The sequence below is a fragment of the Anser anser genome, assembly GCF_964211835.1.
Source record: "Anser anser genome assembly, chromosome: 15".
Classification (NCBI taxonomy): Eukaryota; Metazoa; Chordata; class Aves; order Anseriformes; family Anatidae; genus Anser; species Anser anser.
In genome coordinates this window covers 8,016,646-8,039,704 of record NC_139736.1, presented here as the reverse complement: position 1 = coordinate 8,039,704, position 23,059 = coordinate 8,016,646, and the positions used below count along the sequence as shown (strand labels likewise).

General features: G+C 44.2%; 1 protein-coding gene across 2 annotated transcripts in view; it reads left to right on the top strand.

Moving 5' to 3' along the window:
• The first annotated feature begins 1,067 nt into the window (after positions 1 to 1,067).
• The window catches only part of POLR3E (RNA polymerase III subunit E), a 29,579-nt gene continuing 7,587 nt past the window's right edge, over positions 1,068 to 23,059 (top strand). The window contains exons 1-18 of one of the 2 annotated variants that reach the window (XM_083800361.1): positions 1,070 to 1,227; positions 5,258 to 5,338; positions 6,438 to 6,488; positions 7,786 to 7,863; positions 9,408 to 9,523; positions 10,316 to 10,398; positions 11,129 to 11,236; positions 11,706 to 11,755; positions 12,052 to 12,171; positions 12,705 to 12,790; positions 13,642 to 13,686; positions 13,765 to 13,856; positions 14,672 to 14,792; positions 16,397 to 16,478; positions 18,875 to 18,934; positions 19,919 to 20,076; positions 20,370 to 20,434; positions 21,891 to 22,384. In XM_083800361.1, the coding sequence (XP_083656487.1) occupies positions 5,303 to 5,338; positions 6,438 to 6,488; positions 7,786 to 7,863; positions 9,408 to 9,523; positions 10,316 to 10,398; positions 11,129 to 11,236; positions 11,706 to 11,755; positions 12,052 to 12,171; positions 12,705 to 12,790; positions 13,642 to 13,686; positions 13,765 to 13,856; positions 14,672 to 14,792; positions 16,397 to 16,478; positions 18,875 to 18,934; positions 19,919 to 20,076; positions 20,370 to 20,434; positions 21,891 to 22,384 (1,845 nt within the window). In that variant the 5' untranslated portion in view covers positions 1,070 to 1,227; positions 5,258 to 5,302. Of the gene's footprint in view, positions 1,228 to 5,257; positions 5,359 to 6,437; positions 6,489 to 7,756; positions 7,864 to 9,407; positions 9,524 to 10,315; positions 10,399 to 11,128; positions 11,237 to 11,705; positions 11,756 to 12,051; positions 12,172 to 12,704; positions 12,791 to 13,641; positions 13,687 to 13,764; positions 13,857 to 14,671; positions 14,793 to 16,396; positions 16,479 to 18,874; positions 18,935 to 19,918; positions 20,077 to 20,369; positions 20,435 to 21,890; positions 22,385 to 23,059 lie in introns of both variants that reach the window. The other variant, XM_083800360.1, reaches the window with a different exon arrangement.

Here is a 23,059-nt window from a genome sequence, read left to right as displayed (position 1 = left end):
GATGTGCTGGGAGACAGCTGAGGCAGCTTGCTCAGGCTCCTAAACCTCCCTGAATGTGTGAAACCGCAGCGGGGTGAGGATTCCCTTCACACTTACGTGCCCGTGCCCTTGTTCCACGGTACCTGTAGGCAGTGAAGGAAGGTTTTGGCCAGGCAGGGTCAGGCTTGGCAGCCCCCTTGAGGGGTGTTACAGGGACACACAGGCTCTGGGAGCAGCTGGGCCTGCCCCGGGAGGCAACGAGCTGAGGTGGCCAGGAGCCCTTGGGCAGGCTTATTCCTGCTCTTGTGTTTAAATGGACTGTTGTAACTACAGAATTAAAGTGGGCTGCATTAGCACATGCCGTCTTACCCTAGAAAAGCTGGTATTTTTTCCCAAATGCAATCCCTCACGTCTAGTGAAGGGCCAGACCACCATGAATGCCCAAGAACCTGCCCCAGGCACCTTGCTGGGGCCCGGGGCCTGCTCGGCCTGCCACAGGGGCGTTGTGCGGGCTGCTGCGGCAAAGTCAGGGGGAAACAACCTGCCGAGTCTGGGCTTTCACTCTTCAACCGAAGTGGGGTTTGAGCTTTGCAGCAGCAGATCCCAACTCGTGTTTTTTACGTAGGTTTTTTTTTTTAGACTTTCAGCCACCGGCAGGGCCGCAGTGGTGGTGGTGGGGTGGCTGGGACCTGCCTCTTCCCTCACGGCTCGGGCGGGTCGGGAGGGGACCGGGATAGGGACAGGACGGGATGTTGAGGCGGGGATGTAAAAAAAATGAAAAAATAAAATAAACAAGGTTTTTTATTTTTGATGGGGAAATGGTGCGTAGAGGGAGCAGTTGCTCGGATGGGCTTTTGGAGATGTAGGGGCTACTAAAAACAAAAAATTAAAAAAAAAAAAGTGAAAAATCGTGACAGGCTGGGTGTGCAGTAAAAGCGGTGCCGAAGGATGGCCCCACATCCCGGTAGCGTGGCCGAGCGGTCTAAGGCGCTGGATTAAGGCTCCAGTCTCTTCGGGGGCGTGGGTTCGAATCCCACCGCTGCCAGTAGCTTTTTACCCTTTTTTTTTCCCCTGCCGCGGCCGCCCGCAGGAGCATTGTGGGTAGGAGGAGGGCCGCGGCCCCACGTGCCGCCCGCAGCGGCCCCAACATGGCCGCCGCCTGAGCGCCGCCCGCCCGCCTCGCCTCGCCACCGGGCACCGCCACCGGGCAGCCGGCGGCCCCGCCGCCCGCGCCAGCCCCTCGGCCAGGTAAGGCGGCCGCCGCCGCGTCCCTTCGGCCGCCCTCGGGGCCGTGCGGGTCCTGGAGGGGAGCGAGGGGAGCGCGGCCTGGGCTGAGGGGGCTCTGCCCCCCTGTGGGCGCTGTGAGGGCTGGGGGCGGCGGGGCCGTGACAGGAACGGGCGGGCGCGGGCTGCGGCCCCTCAGCTGCCCTCAGCGCGGGGCTGGGGCCGTTCTGCGGTGGGGGCGTTCGGCAGAGCCCTGCCCGGGTCTTCCTACTTCCAGTGGGTTCTCCTCGCCCCCGCCGTACGGCGGAGCTGGGTGGGGGGCAGTGGGCTCCTCGCCCCCCGGCAGGTCGCGGTGTCGGGAGGAAGCAGGCTCGCCAGCTGCCGGCCACGAAGGGGAGCCCGGCGGGGTGGGAGCTCCCGCCCGCTCCTGCAGGAGGTAGCACGCAGCACCGGGCAGCTCCGAGCCTGCGCCTGGCGGAACCGGCCTAGCGCTTCGCTGCCTGCATGTCCAGGTGCTAAAGAAAGGTTTGTGCTTAGCGTGTTACCCCGAAACCCTGGGGGTGCGCTGCAGTGATACTGCCTCAGCACAGAGGTCCTGGTGCACAGAGGGGCCCTCGTCGGGTTCTCTGCCAGAAGATGACTGTGCAAAGCTGTGTGCAGACAGGCAAAGCGAGGAGAAACGGAGCAAGTAATTGGGTCAAAATTTTCGTTATCATAAGTGCTTGGAAGGTGCTTCAGCTTTTTTTGAAGCTTCCATTTTACAGTATGACATAGGCCACCCTGGGTTGGAGGATCGCTGCTGGGGCTTGACCAGGAGGCTCCCTGCAGAGAAAAGGTCCCGGTGCCAGAGGAAATTATGGTAGTGATTCAGAAGATGGCACTTCTGCCACCTCACTGGTGCATTATCTGTCCTTTAAGGCACTGACAGGGCAGGAGTTCCAGGCCTTTCCTGCACTGCATTATTTTATGTGAAAAATATTTCAAGTTTCAGTGTTGGCATTTTAGGGGTCCGTGATACTGACAAATTCAGTGAAATGCTAGAACATTTCTTACTAAAAGTCTGTGTGTGACAGATGTCATGCAGGTTTGCAGTTATCCTACTTACAGTCACTTTAAAATCTTTGGTAATAAAAAGGATAATTTTGGTACCCAAATGTCCTTCTAAGCTCAAACGTAGAGGTGGTATTCAGTTGCTTCATCCGTGTTTTACGCCTCTTTGGAAGCTATTTTTCTTCACTGGTTCTAAATTGGTGATACTATGGGCAGCTAATGAGTGGTTAAATTAGTCCTAGTGTTGGTCCATTGCAAGAAAAATGAGATTTATACTTCTTGCCTCCATGCAAGGTGTTCTGAAGTTTAATGATTCATATTAATAATGTGCGTTAATACGGCTTTGCACAGGAGAGTTCCTTTTTAGAGAAAACAATTCTGTCAAAGGAAAACTTGAAATAAATTCTCAGGTGACCATGCCTGATATCACCTAGTGTTTAATTCCATTTTGTTATTCTTGTGGCATTCATTTCTACATATGCCATATGTGCATATAGATGTAGAACTGCATCTGCGTGCCTGTAATGAAAGCTTCGTTCTGATGCAGAGATTTCCTTCAAGTCGCATGAATATTATAAATTGTTCTGGGACATACTGCTTCCTATTTATAGACCTGCCATTCTGACACTCCAGTAAAAGCAACTGTAGTCATTCTTTATGCTTAAATGATTAAGAAAATTTGTAATCTTTGTAATCCAACATTTTCCATGAGTACCAACAGCTGGATTCACAAGGAGATGTCATGTAAAATTACATAAGCTGTGTTGGATGAGGGACCAGAAACCAGGTCCTTCAGGTTAGGTTTCTCTTTCTCTCCTTAGCCTTGGGAATTTTAATTTATATTCAGGAAAATGAAATAACTTCCTCAAGAGAGAAGGAGCTAGCACATAGCTGGCACTCAGGCCGTCAAAGAGGGAAGCGTGGATCCCAATCCTTCTGGGGCAAGGAGGGAGGGTTTGGACCCATGTCTTCCACCTCCTGGGTGTTACAGCGTGTGCTCGCACGTGGTGGGAAGCCTCCTGGCGTCATCTGTGTTCTGAATGAAAACTGCAGTCGCTCCATTTTGTGCACAGCCCCATCCTGTAGCTGACAGGCTGGCACTATGTGAGCCTGCTGTATCAAGCCACTTGGGAGACGTGAGCAGGGGAAGCAAAACTGGAACTGACACGTCTCATTTTTTTAAAACAACACGTTCATGTTTGTATTGCTGGGACGAACGGAGTGCCTGGCGACAGAAAGCAGTGGTCACTCCCTCTGGTGTCACACCACCGTGGTTTTGCAGCATGAGCCCCAGCCTGTAGTTAACTGAGGATGCTGACTTCTAGCTGTGAAGGTTTTGCATTTCTCTGGGATAATTTCAAATATGATTCTGAAATATTATTGACACGGTATTAGGGTGGCAAGAGCTAGGGATACGCTGGTGTATAAAAGAACAGAAAGTTGCAGTTAAGCACTGGGGGGAGCACTTTTTGATAGTGGGGAACCTGAAAGTAACAAATCTGGAATTGTGTTTCTAGCAAGAATGGCAGAAACAGCGTGTATAAACCAGAGCTGTTGCCTGGATGGAAATTTACCCATGTGGTAATGTTAGCATTCAGATCCAGGTGCCTATTCAGCCTCTCTGAAAGGTTTCTTAGATAACTGCATGTTATTAACGTGATGTTTTGAGAAGCCTGTACATGTTTCAAAATATACTAAGCTGGTTAAATTAAGCGGTTGCTAGTGTGTTTGAAGAAAATCACCGCTGTCTTGGATGTAACATGCTGGCTTTAGTCTTTTGCAACCCTGTATTGCCAGCTGATGCTGGACGCTGCCTCATTTTCTTACTCTTCCTCTGTAGGAGGTCCAGCAAAGAAGCAAGCTGGCATCTGGGAGTAGAAGACAATGAGAGGGAGTTCCTGAACATAGGTCTCATTTCTTTGCCTGATTTCTCTTTGGTGTTAAAACTTCGTTGGTCAGTTTGTGAGAGGTCGTAGTTTTTATGCCTGTCTTGACCAGTACTGGCTGATCAATGGTCTCAAATGATGTGGACTGATTACGTTATCATGGTGGCATCCCAAATAATTCAGAAATCCTTATATTTGATTTCAGCAGGAAAAATTACTGTTGCTCTAGCTGAGGGACCATTTTCTATTTGATGGCCTGAACCAGGCATGGCAGTGACTCCAGCACCAGGACTGACTGTGACTCACTGTTACAGAGCACCCACTCCTCCATTAATATTAGCCTCTTATTTTCTCTGGAGCTGGATGAGTTATGCCTCTTGTTCTGGTGATTGTAAAGGGTCCAGGAGAGGGCAAGGAGTGTGTCTCAGGGCTGTCACTTAGAAGCAGTCTGAGGGGTGGTAGGTCTGTGCTCAGCTAGGGGACAGGACTGCAACGTGTCATGTAGATGAAATCGAGACCAGCACATTCTCAGACTGACTGGTCCTGAGCACAGGGTTTACACAACCTTTTCTCTTCTCCCAGCTCTTCAGCTGCTCTTCACTGTCTGCTTTCAAGGAAATTTTCTGAGCAGGGAGGCTAGTGAGCTGCACAGCACCGTCCTTAGTGACGGTGACAAGTGCCGCGGCTATTTCAGAGCTCACGTGTGCCGACTGACCCTCCAGTGCCCTGTGGATGTGCTGGCTGGCAAACCAGCTGCTACCGGGGGTTAACAGTAATGCGGTGTATAAAAGATGCACTTTGTGCAAGTACAGAAGGTCTGTCCTTCCATCTGCAGAGCACTGATTGAGTGCTCGCTTTCTTATGTAACTGCTGGTTTTCATAAAACCGCAGGAACTTAATTAGCTTTGAGATACTTGCTTGTCTTTTAAATTTGGTGCCAGTTGGTCAAGACTGGAGTATTAGGACCTTGTCATGCAAACACGTACGCTCCTTAAAAAAACAGACTAAACGGATTACCACTGGAAAAAAACACAAGTTAACATGAACAAATACTCTAGGCTACATGTTGTACGTGGCACAGATGTAGTGACTCATATGACATATCTGTTTTCTTTCAGATTGTGCAAAGGAATAAGCCAAGAAAAAGCTTTTTGTATCCTAGCATGGCAAATGAAGAAGATGATCCAATTATACAAGAGGTAAAAGTGTTGTGGCAGCAGTGATCGTACGTGAGGCTTTTCTTGTTTTTTGTTCTAGTTCCCGTTGTCCTTACATTGCTGAGACAACCTGTCATCAACGTCAGTGGTTGTCTGATAACCAGTGACTTGCCCTGTACAAGGGAATATGTTATATGGGCCAAGAATATGGCTCGTGCTACCTGTTGGACCAAAATAATGGTATCCATGTTGGCAGGCTCAGTGGGTAGATGCGCTCAGTATTTTTATCCTTTGTAATCTTTCCACATCAGAAGAACATAGGTGGGGAACTTGCTGTGACCACTATGCGTTTTCATTGGCCCCATAGCTCTCTGGTAGGTGAGTCAAAAAAAAAAAAAAGAATGGTTTTGATGAATTAGTATCTGTTATATATGAAGCTAAAATATTTTCATGCCCTCCACTAAAAGAAGCAGTTGTGCTCTGATTCTGGACTTCTTTAAGGGACTGTTACCAAACAGCAGCCACAGTGTCCTGCTTACTTTGTGTTTGAATTCACACACCAGAGGTACAAGCAGGGGCAAGCTCATAAAAAGGACAAAAGCCCTGAAAAGTGGTAATTGACAGAAGTGTTTCCAAAGGTACCAAAAATGGAAGCTTCCATATGTGATATTCATGAAACATCTGTGAATTTTAGGTATCAGTGGCAAAATGCTAATACTAAATCAGATTTGGCTTGTGGGTGTGTCTTGTCTAGCTTGAAAGTTTTTATGACAAAATACTAGCAAGGAAGTTAACTTTCAGACATGTTGCCAGAGAGAACATCCTCTTCTTTCTCAGACAAGGATTTTCCTGTTTCATATCAGATATTTGCCAAGTTTCCTTAGAAAGAAAAAATGCAGCTAGAGCCACTGTCTCCTGCCTCATCACAGTTTTGTTTTTTTATTTTAAAAGGCTGCTGAATTTCATGTCAAAATTGGTAGAGAGGAGACCTTTGCCAAGAGGGTCATAAATGCACTTTATATTACAATTCATAACAAAAAGCTAAACTTGACAGCATTTGAGCTCTAGGGATTGCACTTGTATCTGAAGTTCCATCTGTCATAGCTGTTATCTGATGAAGGTTGCTTCTTTTGCTTTTCAGATTGATGTGTTCCTGGCCAGAAGTCTACTGGAGAAGCTGTATCTTTTTCAGGTATTCCAGTTAACTTTTATTTAGTGAAAATTTGTTTAAAATAAATTGAATGAGCAATAACTTCACTTATTGGTTCAGCCTGCCAAGATCTTGGGTACAGGCAGACCTGTGTGGGTCTCAGCCAGTTGAAACACTTTGTATTAAATCATTTGTAAGAGAAGATTGATCATTTATGGCACAGACTTGTCATTAAATCATTCCCTTTAGCCACCCTGAGGGAGTTCTTCTAGTAGATGAGGTCGTTTTAATGTAGTTTGGATAGATCTGCAGTGTCTTGGCCATCCTCTGCCATCACTGATTTCTGACACCTTTACTGATTTCGTTAGGACTGGCCCTGTTTAAGGCAGTGTTGCCAGTATTCATAAACTGCTGTGAGTCATCAAAAGAGCCCCCTTATGTTGTGGAGATAGAACAGGTGATTAAAGGTGGAGATATGTTAGGAATTTGGAAGTCTATTTTCTATTCACTGAATTTCTCTAGTCCGCTTATCTTTGTTATTCACTTTTCCCATCTGCTAAGTGGGAGGTCTTTTGAGGCTGATGGATGAAATGTTCATTGTAAGCTGGTGATGCTCACTGGCAAAGCACTGCCTGCTGCCCAGGTCCTCTGCACAGCACGTGCCACGTGCTGACACAGGCTGCGTAGCCTTGCCTCTGGGAGACCCGCAGTTGCTCCGTTTCAGGTGTGAGCTTTGTTTCGTAAGGGGTTCCTGTGGGGGTTCTGGAGAAATGGCAGCTCTGATCAGGCTACAGCTGTGGCTGGGAGATTCCATCTGGGTACCACACTGTCTTCTCAGCATTCCCACACGGTTCAGGAAGGAGGACCGTGTGGCTAAACCTGGCTTTAGAGTCCCGACTGGCTACGTGTTGACTGTGTCCTGTAGACTAACGCTGCTGGTAAAAATCCACAAATATTTTATTTTTAGGTAAATAAATATCCAGAGAGTTAATATTGAGGGACGCTTTTTTAATGGCTTCTATCATTTCCCTTTTTTTGCTGGACGAACGTGTGGTACCGTTTTCCCATTTTATAGTGTGTAGTGGGGGGGGTCGGGTGGGGTGGGAAGGTGGCTGGAGTAACAAGAGCAGAGGACTGAGGGGAAGGCAACAGGCTTTCTAGACCATACTCCCAAATGTGCTGATGACTCACAGGATCAGATTTCTTGATGTTTCATAACCATGGTGGTTCTATATGTGAGAAGCTCTGTATGTGAGAAGGCAGACAAGATTGAATTATTTTCTGTGAAGATCTTTGATCTTTAAATGAAGAATTCTTACAAAATTGATGTGTTTTTCAGTATCCGATTCGTCCAGCTTCTATGACATATGATGATGTTACGCATTTATCAGCGAAGATAAAACCAAAGCAGCAAAAGGTTGGTTATCATTTGAGTCCAGTCCATATAAGTTGCTTTATACTGTCCAGAATGTACTTCAGAAAATCACATTGTGCTGTTAAGCTGTTATGATTGTGCAGCTACTTGTGGGACCAGACCCCTGTGCTTGGAGGTATGAGAGTGTCTTTCATGGTATGTGTACTGTAGAGTTCAGACGAAAAATGGTTTATAAAGAGAGAAATTAAAGTCATGATGGAAAAAACACGTTCGATATAAAATAGAACCATTCAGGGAAACGTAGTTACAAATGCTAGGTCAGTCTTTACGAGCTTGATTTAAAAGGCCTGAGAAGGCCTTAGAAAAGGGTTGAAGTTTGGAAGCAAGGTTTGTCTTTCAGTGTTACTGTGAGTATTGATTCCTCTCTTGCTGCCTGTGAATCATCAAAAGTCCTTTTTAAAGTCAGTGGGGTTGTATGGGTAGTGAAAGTAGAACCAAAGCCAGAATTATTATACTTGCCTACAAAAATGTATTCTGAACCTGTGGCTATGATTTAAAAATGCCTTACCATGTAAAAATGCAGAAATATGTTTGATATCAGGATGATGGCTAAAGTGAGTGTGTGTGTGTGAACTTTGGAGTTAGGGTGCATGTTGTGTTAAGGAAGTTTATTAAAATTAGCAAACATTTGCACTGTAAGCACTGTGTAGACTCATAAATCTTCCATCTCAGCCAGGGACTTGTAACTATAGTTCAGTTTACAAGTAACGTAAAGAGGGAAAAAAAGTGAGGTAACAGCTGTAATATATGAATTTATAAGGGCTTTGGCACACCCTGAGGGAAAATAATTGTATAGTTTCAGTATAAGAAGAGAAGTGCTATACAGGAAAACACTTACTTTTGAACATTTGTCTGAACTTTAAAGTTTTAGAGTGCAAATAGTTCTCCTTGTAAATAAAAGTTGGGAGTTCATTTCTGTACTTGGACCAGTGTAAATTAAGAATAACTGTGAAGTCAGCACGCAGTGCTGCAGTCTTAAACTGAGCAGAATCGAGCCCATTGCCTCTGAGGAGGACATAGTTAATTCATACCAAGTGGTATGAAACTGGAAAGAAACATGCCTTAGGTTTAGGAGGCTATGAATGGATCCTCACTGATGGGGAGGTTGGAAAAATATTTGTGTATTTCATTTCTACTGCTAAGTAAACTAGACTGATAATGCAGTGGAAGATAAACTAGAAAAGTGAGAAAGTTTGTCAGGGTTGGCTAAGAACTCTCAGTTTTCTGCTTCCCTTTATTTACGTGGGAGGCGATGCATCTCTAGCCTGTTGCTAAAGTGTTCCCACTCTACAAAAGCTTTTATTTTCATATATATATATATGAAAATATATATACACAGATATATATAAATATATGTGCTCAACTTTATGTATGAGAATTGCCTTGTGGATTTTGAATGGTGCTGCTTACATATTTAAATTTGCTGTAAACCAGTGGAAATGTTCTCAAGCATTGCATTGAAGTTTACTGTGGCAGAACCCCAAATGAATCAATTAATTATCTGTTTGTCCTTTCATGTTATTTAGGTTGAACTTGAAATGGCCATTGACACTTTGAATCCGAACTACTGTCGCAGCAAAGGAGAACAGATTGCCCTCAATGTAGATGGCACGTGTACAGATGAAACAAATACTTATTCCTCGTAGGTGTCCTCTTTGCCTTCATTTCCTTTTTGTGGTGGGTATAGATACATGCGTGTCCACCAGGGCGTTGGGGAAAAGTGAAAAAAAGTGGATGTGCAATCTCAGGGGGTGCATTGAACACTAAGTTACAAAGCAAGAATTCTCTGAAGTAACCTGTGTTTTTTGGTGTCCTTGTTTAATTACGGACTGCAAGCAGAAAGATGAGTATATATTTATTTCATAGAATCGAACAGTCGTTGGTGTTGGAAAACACCCTCAGGATTGTCAAGTCTAACCATCAACCTGACCTATAAAGTCTCATCTCGACTTCCTTCTGCTGCAGACCAGGATGCCATTGGCCTCCTTGGCCACCTGGGCACACTGCTGCCTCATGTTCATCTGGTTGTTGACCCACGCCCCCAGGTCCTTCTCTGCTGGGCAGCTTTGCAGCCACCCCTCCCCAAGCCTGGCCCACTGCATGGGGTTGTTATGACCCAGGTGCAGGGCCTGGCACTAGCACATGTTGAATGCCACATGGTTGGACTCAGTGCATTGATCCTACCTAGGCTGCACAGCCTTTCTACCCCAGAGCAGATCAATAGTCCTGCCTCACTTGGTGTCATCTGCAGGCTTATTAAGGGTGCACTCAATCCCCTCATCCAGACCATTGATTAAAATGTTAAACAAAAATGGCCCCGATATTTGCTGCATTTGTTATTAGACCATTTTGGGAATCAGTGATTTCATACCTTTAACATCTGAATGCCTCGTTGCCTGTACAATGTAATCTTACAGCATTCATCTCTTTGCAGGAAGCTGATGGACAAACAAACTTTCTGCTCGTCGCAAGCTGCAAGTAATGTTTCCCGCTATGCAGCTGCTGTTTATAGAAAAGGTGACTTTATTTTGCTAACCTCTCGCATCAGTGAAACGTTCATTCCTGAGTTAAAATATAAAATAAATAAAATTCCTGTTTTTTCTGTGTTTTCAGTAGCATAGGCTCGTATTTAACTGGTGCTTCTCTGAATAAAAGAAAAGTTTACCTTATCAATGTCCCCAGAGTCCTTGAGGAGGTCCAGCAAAGCTGTAAATAATATAGCAGAACACTGTAGGTTAGTAAATGCCTCCAAGATCTTAACAGTTCCTGAAGGCTGAAATACACGTTTGTAGTTTAAATTTATTTTTCTTACTTATATTATTATCTCCATCTGATTGTGGCTGTTTTATTTTCCTGTTCAATGCTTTCTGCCCTTCCCTTGTTTCCTCATGCCATTGCAGAGTTTTGATATGAGGATCATTTGAGGTGAAAATAGATAGATTGTCTTCAGTGATGTCTATTTTACTACTAGTCTCCTAAAGGATAGGTCAGATCTGAGCCAGAATGAGGCTCTCTGTAAGATCTGGCTCCAACACAAAAAGGAAAGTGACAGAAATAGGTCTTGATTTTTCATACTCCTTTGAAATTCTGAGCACTGGATGAATTTTTCACATCAATCCCTTTGTAGTGTATTAAACATTTATGTTTGATGGAAGCTCTACCATTACAGAAGTGGTGAGATAATGAAAGTGCTGTCCTTGTGCGCTGGAAAATAATAATTTTAACTTATGTCACTTCTCTTTTTCAGGTGAACTTCACCTGACTCCACTACATGGAATTCTTCAGCTGAGGCCAAGTTTCACCTACTTGGACAAAGCTGATGCAAAACACCGAGAAAGAGAAGCTGCTAATGAAGGTAAATGCTACGTGAATTGTGTTTCCTTTTGAAAGGTAGGATACAAGTCCTCTCTATAATTTTATTCATAAGAGTCATTGTATTCCGAAGGTGTGTTTAAAACAATAGCATACCGATCGCAAAGCCATTTCTTGGCCAGATTGTTTTCCTGATCACATTTTCAGTGTAGCTGCATCAGCACTTTTGTGGGCATGGTGGAGCAGGTTGGCAGAGGGACAGGAGGCAGTGGGTAGTTCCAAAGGGCAGCAGTACAAAGTGTCACCCCTGCCAGTGAAAAGTAGCCCTGCAAACCTCATGGGAGCTGTTTCTCCTATCATAGGAGTGGTGTGGTGCTGTCATACACTACGTAGTTTAGAAAGCTGTAGCTGCTAGTTCTGCCTTCTGCCAGAGTTGGCCTCCAAACAGCTATAGATTGGCTTTGGTTGTTTTATTGCAATGGTGTTCTTATCCTGCTGTGTTTTCTTGGCAGGTGGTGATTCATCTCAGGATGAAGCTGAAGATGATGTTAAGCAAATTACTGTATGTCCAAATTTCCTTTTCGTAATAGGTCAGGGAACAGTTCACGAGAAAGCATGCTAATTCATACCCAGATAAAAGGGCAGAAAGCCTCAGCTGGTTCTGGTGACCCAGGGCTTGGGTGGGGAGGCAAGATGGACTTGAAGCTGTTGCACAAGTATAAAGATGGCACTGACACCAAGGGCTGATTCATTTGAGCTAGGGCCTCTAGCTTTTGTTATTTATGTGCCAGATAGGTAACACAGATCTTCTGTTTCAAGGGTTTTGGGGCTATATGTAATGATACCCAAATCTTCTAGGTACGGTTCTCCCGCCCTGAGACCGAACAAGCTCGTCAACGACGTGTTCAGTCCTATGAGTTCCTGCAGAAGAGACAAGCAGAAGAGCACTGGGTTCATCTACATTATTATGGCTTGAAGGTAGGTGTGTGCTGGCTGCTGAGGAGACCTGGTGGGCCTGAAGGCTCAGCCGAGTTAAATCTGGGTCCATGGGATCAGGGAATCAACAAAAGATGAGAAAGGTTGGTCTGTAAGCTCGAACTGCCCCTGCAGTGCTCTGTACCTCCTCTGCTGGATAATGTTTTGGGGTCTCCATACTGGAGAAGGTTTAAAATTGAGAGTTGGACAGACATAAAGGGGTGCGGCTTGGGGCCTAAATCCAAGAATTACTTGGGTCTTGACTTATGAACCAGACTTTGTAAAACAGCCAGGGAACCCAGTCAATTAAGTGTCATAAATCCTGACCTGACATGCATGTCTGTCAGGAGATTTTGAGGTCACATCACCTGAAATGTTTCCACATCACGGGAGCATCATTCAAAAAGGTTGAAAACAGAGCATCAGTTAGTGAGGTGGAACGCTTGAATGGTGCAGTAGTGACAGGGTGACCATCTGTCTGGCTTTTTGCGTTTTCAGAATGTGGCAGTGACTCCTGTTTTTCTCCATATCTCCAGGATAGCCGTTCTGAACATGAGCGCCAGTATTTATTCAGTCAAGCTCATGGTCTCGCGGAGAATACAGAATTAATTAAATCTCCCAGGTAAAGATCTGATGTTTTTCTACAAAAGTTGCAGTAATTTATTTGGATTATGTTCAGGGTAGTAAGCAGGTATATTCTTCAAAAATCTTCAGTATTGATATAGTGCTATCCGTGCTAGAAGTTGAATTGTTTAAAAAATACAGAAGCAAACTAACCTTCAACTTAGGTTGCTTTCTGTGTTTCATTGTACCCTGAGATTAAAACAAGTTGTTTTCACTTGGGATTGTAGCCTTGCGTGTGTTATCATCACCTGGCATTATTGTGACTGCAAGTACAGTAAAGGAAGAGCAAAACAAGAGCTCCTTCTGATTAAAATAAATGAAAACCCTGAAGCCAACAGCTCCCATTATTAGCAACTGTTATAAAACTTACTTTTGCAATTTGTAAGACACCTGAAACTACTCGAAACTTGTTCGTTTTTATTTCTTGCTGACTGCAGGTATGTAGGAATCTTCCCATGGTGCAGTCAGTAATAATACTTCTGTGTAAACTGATACAACCACAGCCCAAGTAACAGGAAAGTTGCAGACTGCTGCTCTGTTTAATAGTGTCGGTGTGTTTTTCTTAACGTTTAACATCTCAGTGGATTTTATTCTTTCTGCATGGATACTGGCGATTACATGGGTAGAAATGACTTCGGTTGTTGCTGGTCTGACTCTACACAGCTTGACATGACCCCACTTACTGCTGTCAGAGCACCTGTGTTTAATGTATTTACTCTTGCAGTTCCTCTGTTTGGATGAGTAATACAGAAGAGCTAGGATTCTGACTCCCATTTACTCCAGTATAATTGTACTTAAACTTGGGAGGTCAAGACAAACATTTTAAGGATGTGTTTTCTTTTCTTTCAGTGAATATTTAATGATGCTGATGCCTCCAAGTGTAGAGGAAGAGAAGTAAGTGTTCAGAGTGTTCAACATTGATATTGTCTGAATGCTTTTTCATAAGCTACAACTCTGCTTGTTTATTTGCAGTGACAAACCCGTGGCTCCAAGCAATGTGCTTTCTATGGCCCAGCTGAGAACTTTACCCCTTGCTGATCAGATTAAGATCCTGATGAAGAATGGTTTGTCACTTCTGTAATCCATTTGCACTTTACTTGGTGACTTCTAATTGCCTCAGATAAAATACCTTACCTGATGGTTCCCTGCCAGGCAGAGTGTCTGCCTTTCTGGTTCTGTGAAGCATTCAAAAGCTGAGCATTTGCTTGAGAAGACTGACCGTGTTCTTTGGGGAACAGAAGAGCAGTAACGGCAGAACTGATAGCTGTTCTGTATGTTTGCGATCAACTGTCTCAGAATATTTTACAATTTGATGATAGCTTTCAGGATACATTTATTTCTGCAGTTACCTCCTGGAATGTGGAGTCCAAGTGTGATTTGCAAGTGGAAGGTTAATGCAACAAGCTGCAGTTTGGCATTTTCTTTCCTTAGTTGTCAGTAATACACACTTCTTGATTGTCATCTAAGAGTTTTATTCTGTCTCTTCAGTATTACTATCTGATGAGAGCAAATCCTGAGGACATTGGCTTAGGAGCTTCCTGTCTTGTCAAGAGTCTCCATTTCCAAATATTGCCAAAGACATAGTTTTTTTTTTGTGTGTGTGTGTGTTTTGTGTTTTTTTTTTTTTTTTGATTCACGCATTAATTTGGGACCAATTAAGCTAATGAACTTTGTTGCAACATGAACAGATACTTTTGGAACATTTGCTGACTACAATGCAGGGGGTGTTCTAGAATTTAGTTTTTGGTATTTTTCGTAAGATACAGCTGTGACCTAGAATTTCAGCATAAGCATAAATCATAATATCCTAGAATTATAAATCTGTCTGCATTGTGTGTATTGAGGAAGCCCTTAATCTGATGTGTGATTTGCCTTTCAGTGAAGGTCATGCCATTTGCAAATCTGATGAGTTTGCTAGGCTCTGGGACTGACTCTACGGCAGTTCTCCGCTGTATACAGCAGGTGGCAATGCTGGTCCAGGGAAACTGGGTGGTGAAGAGGTATGGCTTGTCTTTGTTACTGGGATGTGGTTTTCTGCTGTAAGGAGAGAAACAGAACAATGGATTTTATATAGTCATCTTCACTGTGTCCCAAAGTAGCCATGTTCTAAACTTACAGTGCTGTAAAATCGTGATTTATTATGTTGTGCTTTGTTCTGTGGTTGGATATTAAAAATTGAAATGGCTGATGCTAGATAACAGTATTGCAGTCCCTACCCCTTAAAATAATGGGTGAGACGTGATGTAATCTGTATTTGGATTTGAGTTATGTCAGGTTTTCGGTGTTGTCTTTACTCCTATTCTTTTGTGATAGGAAAGTCCTGAATCTTTCCAGAGATTAATGTCAAATATAAACACAGAAAATGAAACCAATTTCAACTATAATATTTCTTAGCTAAATTCAGTCAAAGATCTTTATGCAGTCACCTTGCTGTTCATCAGTGGATGCTGATCTTGTCAGCTGAAAGCATTACCTGCCTTCCAGAGGGTAGTTCTACCTGTCGTAAAATGGCATTACCTGCCAGAAGTCCTGTGGGGTGCTGTCTGTACTGCATGACATGGATACTGGATCATCCTCCTGTTTATTAGGTTAATGCATCCCACTGGGAGTTGAAGTCTGAAGAGCAGAATGATTTTTTTTTACCTGGGTGGAGCACTGCATGCAGAGAATTACAGTCTGTAGAATAGCTCTCTGTGCTGAGTGGCACCACTTACCAGCCCCAGCCTGGTAGCAGGGTGTTTCAGCTATTGTGATCCAGGCCTGCATTAGCAGTATGAGGGGTTTCAGTCCTTGCTGTCCCTCCAGCCATTCCAGAAGGAAGCTGGGTGCAAATTCAGAGAAAGTTTTAGCACTCTGATTGTTTTCATGTTGTAGCTGATTCTTTGCTATTTGTCTGAGGAGTCTGCATGTATCTCTAGTAGATGTAGCCTGTTTGGGATGTTACACGCAGAGCAGCACCCACACACACCCCAGAGCTTTGAGTGGAGAGGCAGCCCATTTCTGTAGCCTGAGTAGGATCAGGATCATGAACCTAGGGTTCCTTGAGGCTTTAGAGACCATGGAAATGAATGCCATCCAGTTGGTCTTGCAAGCAGATAAGGACACAAGAAGGGTGGTGTTAGTCCTGGGGCTGGTTGGTTTGAGCATGAGATCTCATAGCATTGTTCTCTTTAATCCTTGATTACTGGGAAGGAAATTTAAAACAAAGCAAAAAAAAACTCATTCCCACAGATCAGCGTTTTGGCTAAATGCTTCGTTTATGTCTGCATACCAGGTTAGCCTAAGCATTTCTTAGGCTCATGTTAGTCTTGTTTACACCAATCCAAGGGAGGATAGGCTTTGCAAGAACAAAGCTGAGTTTGTACCTGTGTTGCACGCATCTGCTAGTCACAAGGCTAGGCTTTGCTGGTGTAAGCCCTTTTTGTACTAATGTAATTGCAGTGGGGTAATTACGCCAATATTAATTCCTTTAATGAAAGTGATGCTTTGGATAAAGGTGTAATTTAACTGCAGAACAGGGTGCACACATTTGTTATGTTAATCTTTACCAATGCCATTTTTTGGACTACCCGGTAACTAATTTATGTTCCTTTTTAATTAACAGTGATGTCCTCTACCCAAAAGATACTTCTAGTCCACATAGTGGAGTCCCTGCAGAAGTGCTTTGTAGAGGGAGAGACTTTGTTGTAAGTACAAAAGAGCTTGTTGTTTCTAAAGGAGAACACAGGTGAGGTTTGCCTGAGAGCTATGGCATTGCAAAACTTGGTTGTTCTACTGCAATAAGATGTTTCTTCCACAGAAATTATTTGTACTTTAATCCTTATGGTGGTGTTACAAGTCTGCCATGGGAGAGTTGGTGTGGATTGACATTGTGGCTGTCTGGTAGGTTCAGATTGCTAGTCATTAACAGTATGTGATATGCGTCACTTTCTAATAAATGTTATAGAGCCACTGTCACACAGGCCCCACGATGCGGGGCTTACAGAGAAGCCAGGACTGGATAATGAAGGGCTTGTTTCCCCCGATATATTTCCGTGGGCTCCGGACCATGAGGTCTCAGGAGGGCAGTGTGGGTACGCCTTATGCTCCCTGAGCAGGCACTGTTGATCTTTAAAAAGGACTTTATTCCCTGGAGTTGCTAATCAGTGAAAGGACTTTGTTCCCAGGCACCTTCTATGAGCAGTGACTGCACATGGAAGTTGAAATGAATACAGGTCTTGTAAACACGTAACCACAGAAAAGAGGAACAACCTCTGCATTGTATTAATTCTTTCCGCAGTTAGTGAAAAGAAAGTTCCTAAGTGGTTCCAAAGTTCATAGTCAGTTTATGGCTTCCACCCCATCAAAAAAAAAAAGCTGAGTGCACCGCTCTCATTTTTTTCAGGTAGACCTGACTGTTCCCTTTGTTTGCAAAGTTTGTCTATGAGATTTAACTCTGAATAGGGGCACGCTGTGCAGGAGACCTTAAGGATATTACAGTTCTAGTGTAAGATAAAACTGATGGTGATTGAAAGTGACTTTTCATTGTGTCTTGGTGTCTGCCCAGGACACTGTGATATGGAGACCTGGAATCAGGTGTGACCCAGTGACATTGCTCTTTAGGGCACAGCAGATTAGGTGACACGTCATATGTAAAGTTCTAGGGAGCAGCAATTATTATTCTTGGTTAAGTAAGTGGTAGTGTTTGGCAATTAAAATGTAAAGATAAATTGTTTTCATTTAAAATGTCGAATATACCTGGTGTGAGAAATTGATCTGTGTTGATCTTAATGGCGAGTAATTTTCTGAATAGCTCTGCAACAGGCAAAAGATTAAGGTGTTGGAAAATAACATCAATATTTCTGGCTTTCAGACAAAATGAAATGTTATGTTCATAAGGCTCAGGAATAGTATGTAATGCTATCTGTGGAGAAAACAGGTCTTCCAGCTTAAAAAGTGGACTTTATTTTCCTGTACATATTTGTGTGGAGTAATTAATAAGATTAAAAAATATTTTACCCTTATTTGAAATATTTTAAAAGGCCAGTAGTGACTTTAGTGTTGAACTGTTCCGGACTACACTTTGAGGGAGAGAAAGTAATTTATGTCTTTCCTGAAAGCTTCTGTTTTTTTTGTCTCAGCTTCTCACATAATAATTTCAGAGAACATGAGAACAGTTGAGGGTAAGGTGTCTCATGAGGACTGGCTGCCTCAGAGTTGTGTACAGGGGGAGATGACAGATCTGTTTCCTTTGGACAGCAGCTTCTTGTGCTTCAAAACAGAAGTGCCCTGTGCCCTCAAGTGACTGGTGATTTTGTGTGTTTGTGGGCAGAGAGAAGCTGAATCAGAGAGAAGGATCCATGTGTGACGTGGAAGGGCAGGGAGAAACTGGCAGTAATGAGATTTTGAATTCTTCACAACATTATTAATACACACATACGAAGGAGGTTGTAGTCTATTTAAATGGAGACAGGAAGAAATCAAAGGTCGTTTTCAGGCAGTGGCAGTTCTGCCCGAATCCTCAAGTATCCTGTTAGCCTGCTCTCGGTGTCTTAGACCTTGGGAGCTGCTCAGCAGAGCAGCTGGCTTTTCCATTAACCAGAGACACACGTGAGTGAAAGGCCATCTTGGCACGTCTGTAAGTGACTGTGGTGTGCATTGAAGAAGGCAGCAGACACTTTCTAGGAGGTTGTGTGCTGCAGCCTTCTACAGGCAGCACGCCCACAGTAGTGGACAAAGGGTTTCTTTAGGTCGGTGAGTAGGTGTGCTAAAGCTGAGCCTGAGGTGTGGATTCTGGAGACCCAGCATCACTGCAGTAGATTTTTTTTTTTTTTAAAGTGAAATGAAGTTTGAGTTCAAGAAAATTTCACAGCTTTTGTAGTCAAAGATTCACCAAGGCAAACCGTAGACTCTGTAAGCTTTTAATATTGTTTGTATGGCCATTTGAGGAAGGAATAGGTCATAAAGTGTTTTCCCACTACCTGTATTGAGCATTGCCTGCTTCCGTTTTTCTGGTAACATTATTCAACAGTGTTGTTACTATGACTTCAGTAAGGAAACTCCTAAATATAGCTACTAGGGTTTCTCCTTTGTTTCCTCCTAGATGTGGAAGTTCACCCAGGGCCGCTGGGTTGTGCGAAAGGAAGTGGCAGCAGTTACAAAAGTGAGTGACTTTTTCTTTCTAAATCAGATTGGTGGTAACTGTTTGGCATTCTCTGCAAGTGCTGCTGCAGGACTTTTCTTTTGGATTCACCGTGCCTGCATTACTGCTGACTTGCAGTGTTGCTACCCAAGGCGTGGCTTCACTTTGGAACAGGTATAGATACTCTTTATAGAAACATTTCAAGCAGCTCCCACAGTTACCACAGTTCCACAGGACGCGACTGTCCTTACAGCTGAGCCACTGGAGTGCATCCTGTCCCCTCATCTGTTTCAGTGGAAAGCTGGGCATTGAATTAAGTTGGCTGACCAACCACCAAAGTGGTGAGATCTCATGCAGCCCACACTCGCTACCCTGCCTTGACTGTGTTACGAAAAGCAATACTTCTGGCAGCATTTGCCAAGTTGTCACTGTTGAATAAAAGTTTTAGAACAACTCGGGCACCTGAATATTCTGCTAAAACTGGTACATGAATGAGAAACATAATGTAAAGAGGGGGGAGAAAAAATCATTTCCTTAAAATGCAATCAAATGATAAAACATGAGGCAGTTTATGCACAGACGGGCTACTTTTGGAATGTAAGATCCAATGCTGCTTAAAAGCTATGCATGTACAGATGCAGCATGTCTGACCTGGAGCTCTGAAATAAGATTAAAATTGTGGAATATGCTTCTCTTCACAATGATGAGTCTTTTCATCTCAGTTGGGAAACTCCCTTTTCTTTACAAAACATGCCATGAGCTATTTGACTCTCAGATGATTAATCACCACTGCTCTCTGAAGTGCAGTGCCTTTCACGTTGTGTGAAAGTGCTGGTGCTGCAGAGGATAAGCATCTCCCACTTACCTGGGCGTGTGTTTGTGAAGGTTCCCCACGTACACCGAGGCAGTCCAACTCCACGTGTCTCATGGAGCAATGCTCAGCGTTGCATGGCTGCAGATGTCCTATGTAAATTGACTTCCATATTTTTTTTCTTTCTCTTTTAGCTTTGCCCAGAAGATGTGAAAGACTTCCTAGAGCACATGTCTGTGGCAAGAATAAACAAAGGTTGGGAGTTCATGCTCCCTTATGATGAAGACTTTGTTAAGAAGCATCCAGATATAGTTCAGAGGCAACATATGCTGTGGATGGGCATTCAGGCCAAGTAAATTACTTGCTTTATTTTGGGGAATAAGCTAAAAATAGAGAACTATCTAGTACAAAGTTTCTGTAGACATTGATAGATAATGAGATCTGTATCGCCCCTGAGATATACCCCTCACAGTCACCAGGGGTGGGGAGGGAAAGGCATCCCCACGTCATTCAAGTCATTCCTGTTGGCTCCCTGAAGACCAGCTTTTCAGAAATGAAGTGCTCTGGCTAATGGCAAAAGCTGACGTGGCTGCATGCAAGCATAACAACAGAAACTCTACTGGTGTATTTTTCTTTGTTTTTCAGATTAGAAAAGGTCTATAGTCTCTTAAAGGAACACTTGGTACCAAAGAAACAAGAGACACAATCAGGTAAATGGATTTGTATTTGGATCGTCTTGAAGCAAGGGCATCTCTCTGTATTTCTGGGTGGTAGTTTGGAGCATCTCTCTGTTTTTGAATGTGGTGGGGACCAGTGGTGTTTTGTTTGTTTTTCTTTCTTGTGATTTCCACTGTATTAGTTAAGACATCTTGGTCTTCACTGACATCTTCACTAACTAGTGTTGGGGTGACACCAACACACTGTAGTAGAGCAGGGATGATTCCTTGGCACTGGGGACTCTGTATCTGATAGTGTAAAATCAGCTGAAGTCAGCTGGTTCTGTTAACCACTTCCTCACTTAAGGCAGCTTGTATGCTCTAGAGGTGTAAGCAGCTCCTGAAGAGAGGACAGGGTCAGTATAATTCTGACCTCTCGGTGTTATTTATTTATTTATTTGTTTACTTCCCCTGATTTGCACTGGGCTGTCTGTGGTGTGGTTGAGTGCTGAGCGGTTAATGAAGAATGTGTTTGTCAGGGGGCTGTAAGGAGGTGTTAAGCTTTCTTTTTTTGACATTCCCCTGTATACCCTCCCATGGATGCCAGTAAGAATATTAAGGTAGCTGTGCCATAATCCTAAAAGGTTGTGAAAACTTGAGATTGCAAAGAGTTTTAACTAGGCATTTGGCTCACTGCCAGACACTGGAGCCAGTGAAGAGTGTAAGCAGAACTGACAAACGTGCACATGAATCCATCTCAATACCCTGTATCTGATCTGCTTGGAAGGATTAGGTGTTGGGTTATTCGGAGAGGATTAGTGGGCCTAACAGAAGATAACAGCATGTGTGCTGTGTGGGCTTTTGCCTTAAATGCAGCACTCCTTCCTGTGGGATTGGGACTGGATTCCTCTTTTCCCAACACGGCCTTTCAGTTTTGGATTGCTGGGCGTGGAGAGGACACCAGAAGAGGTGCCAGGATTGCATGGGAAAGGACACCCTTCTGTCCCTTTCCCCTCATCACTGTGTATTGATACTTAGCAGAGGGTCTCAGACTTTCATACTGTGCACCTCATGCTAAAAGAGTGTTCAGATTCACTGTTAACCCCTTCAGTATCCTTGCTGTACCTATAGGACATCCTTGTGCTGGCTCTGGCAGTTGCTGCAGTGAGCCCAACCAGCCTCTGCATACTTGTTTTTTTTCTTTTTTTTAAAGTTGTCAGGTAAAGAAGCACCTGGGTCACAAGTAGAGATACGTAAGTAGTCTGTATCTTGGTTTCCTGATTTGTGCAAAAGGCCCTAGTGGCTGAACAAATACACTTTCTCCTTGCTGCAGGTTCCTTCCACAAGTGGCTGGCTTACAGTTATCAACATGCTTTTTTTTTTTTAAGGTTAAAAATAATAAAAAGTAAATTCTAATGCAAAAAGAAAACCTAATGCAATTCAAGAAACATGCTGCAAGGCTGGAGTCCTGGTTGTGGTGAATTTTATGGTGTCTTTTGTTCCTTACTAGGTCATCCATTGCTGGTTTCTGGGGAGCAAAGAGTCAACATGGCTAAAGCAAGAGTCAAGCAGAACTACGGGCAGCTGGAGAAGGAGTTCCAGAGGCAAAAGGCGGAGCTGAAATCAAATGATGCTTCAGCCAAGATGGATGTCTCCAATATCCGCATCAAAGAGGAGCCTGTGAGCGATGAGGAGCCCATGGACACCTCAGCTTACGAGGGCATGAACAACGGCGTTGTCAACGGCCTCCACGCAGAGGACTCCATGGACTCCTTAAACGGCCGCGTGCCTGGAGGCTGCGGTGACCGGGTGGCCCAAGAACTGAAGGCATTTGTGTCCTCAACGTTTAAGAAACAATTTGTACTCACCCTGAGTGAGCTCAAACGGTTGTTTAACCTTCACTTAGCCAGTCTGCCTCCGGGACACACGTTGTTCAGTGGCATTTCGGACAAAATGTTACAGGACATGGTGCTGGACACTGGCTGCAAACAAATTTTTGTGCCTGTAAGTTTGTTGGTTTTTTTTTCGTCTGGTGTTTGGGGAGGGGGGATGGGGGACAGTTAAATGTCTGAGCTGTGAAATGTTTCTGTCTTGGGCTGGACTGGAAGAACAGATGTGCTCTGAGTAAGCATCCAGTACTGGATCTGTTGAAACTGCCGGAGGTTTGTCTGATGTCCTGCTTCTGGCAGGCTCTGCTCTCTGCTTTCTCTGCTCTGAGATGATGCTCGCAGTGCAGTTGTCTCTGGGGCTCTTCCCACCTCCAAGGTGTGGGCCTGCAGCGACTCAGCGTCTCATTGCTCCCGTTTCAGTAACACGACCTAGGGCAGTCCAGGAGCTCTTCCCACCTGCTTTCTCCGAGTTGCACAAGCCCCTGACAGGGATGCTGCTGGGGAGGAGAGGTGATGGTTGTTGCCTGGCCCAGCAGGGCACACCCAGCAGAGCCCTCTGGGAAGCGACAAACCCTATCTCCAGCAGGTTTCTTTGGCCAGTCCTTTTCCTCCAGGATTGTTCAGAGATGTCTTTGTTTGTTTGTCTGTATAGAAATGACACGTGTGATTGCGTGAGTCACAGCAACCGTTGTGACAGCAGATTGCTTAGGAAGGAAGAAGAAATTTGGCATCGTGGGAAATAGCCTGAAAGGAAAATAATTTTACAAGACATCTGGCAGTGCTGATTGTT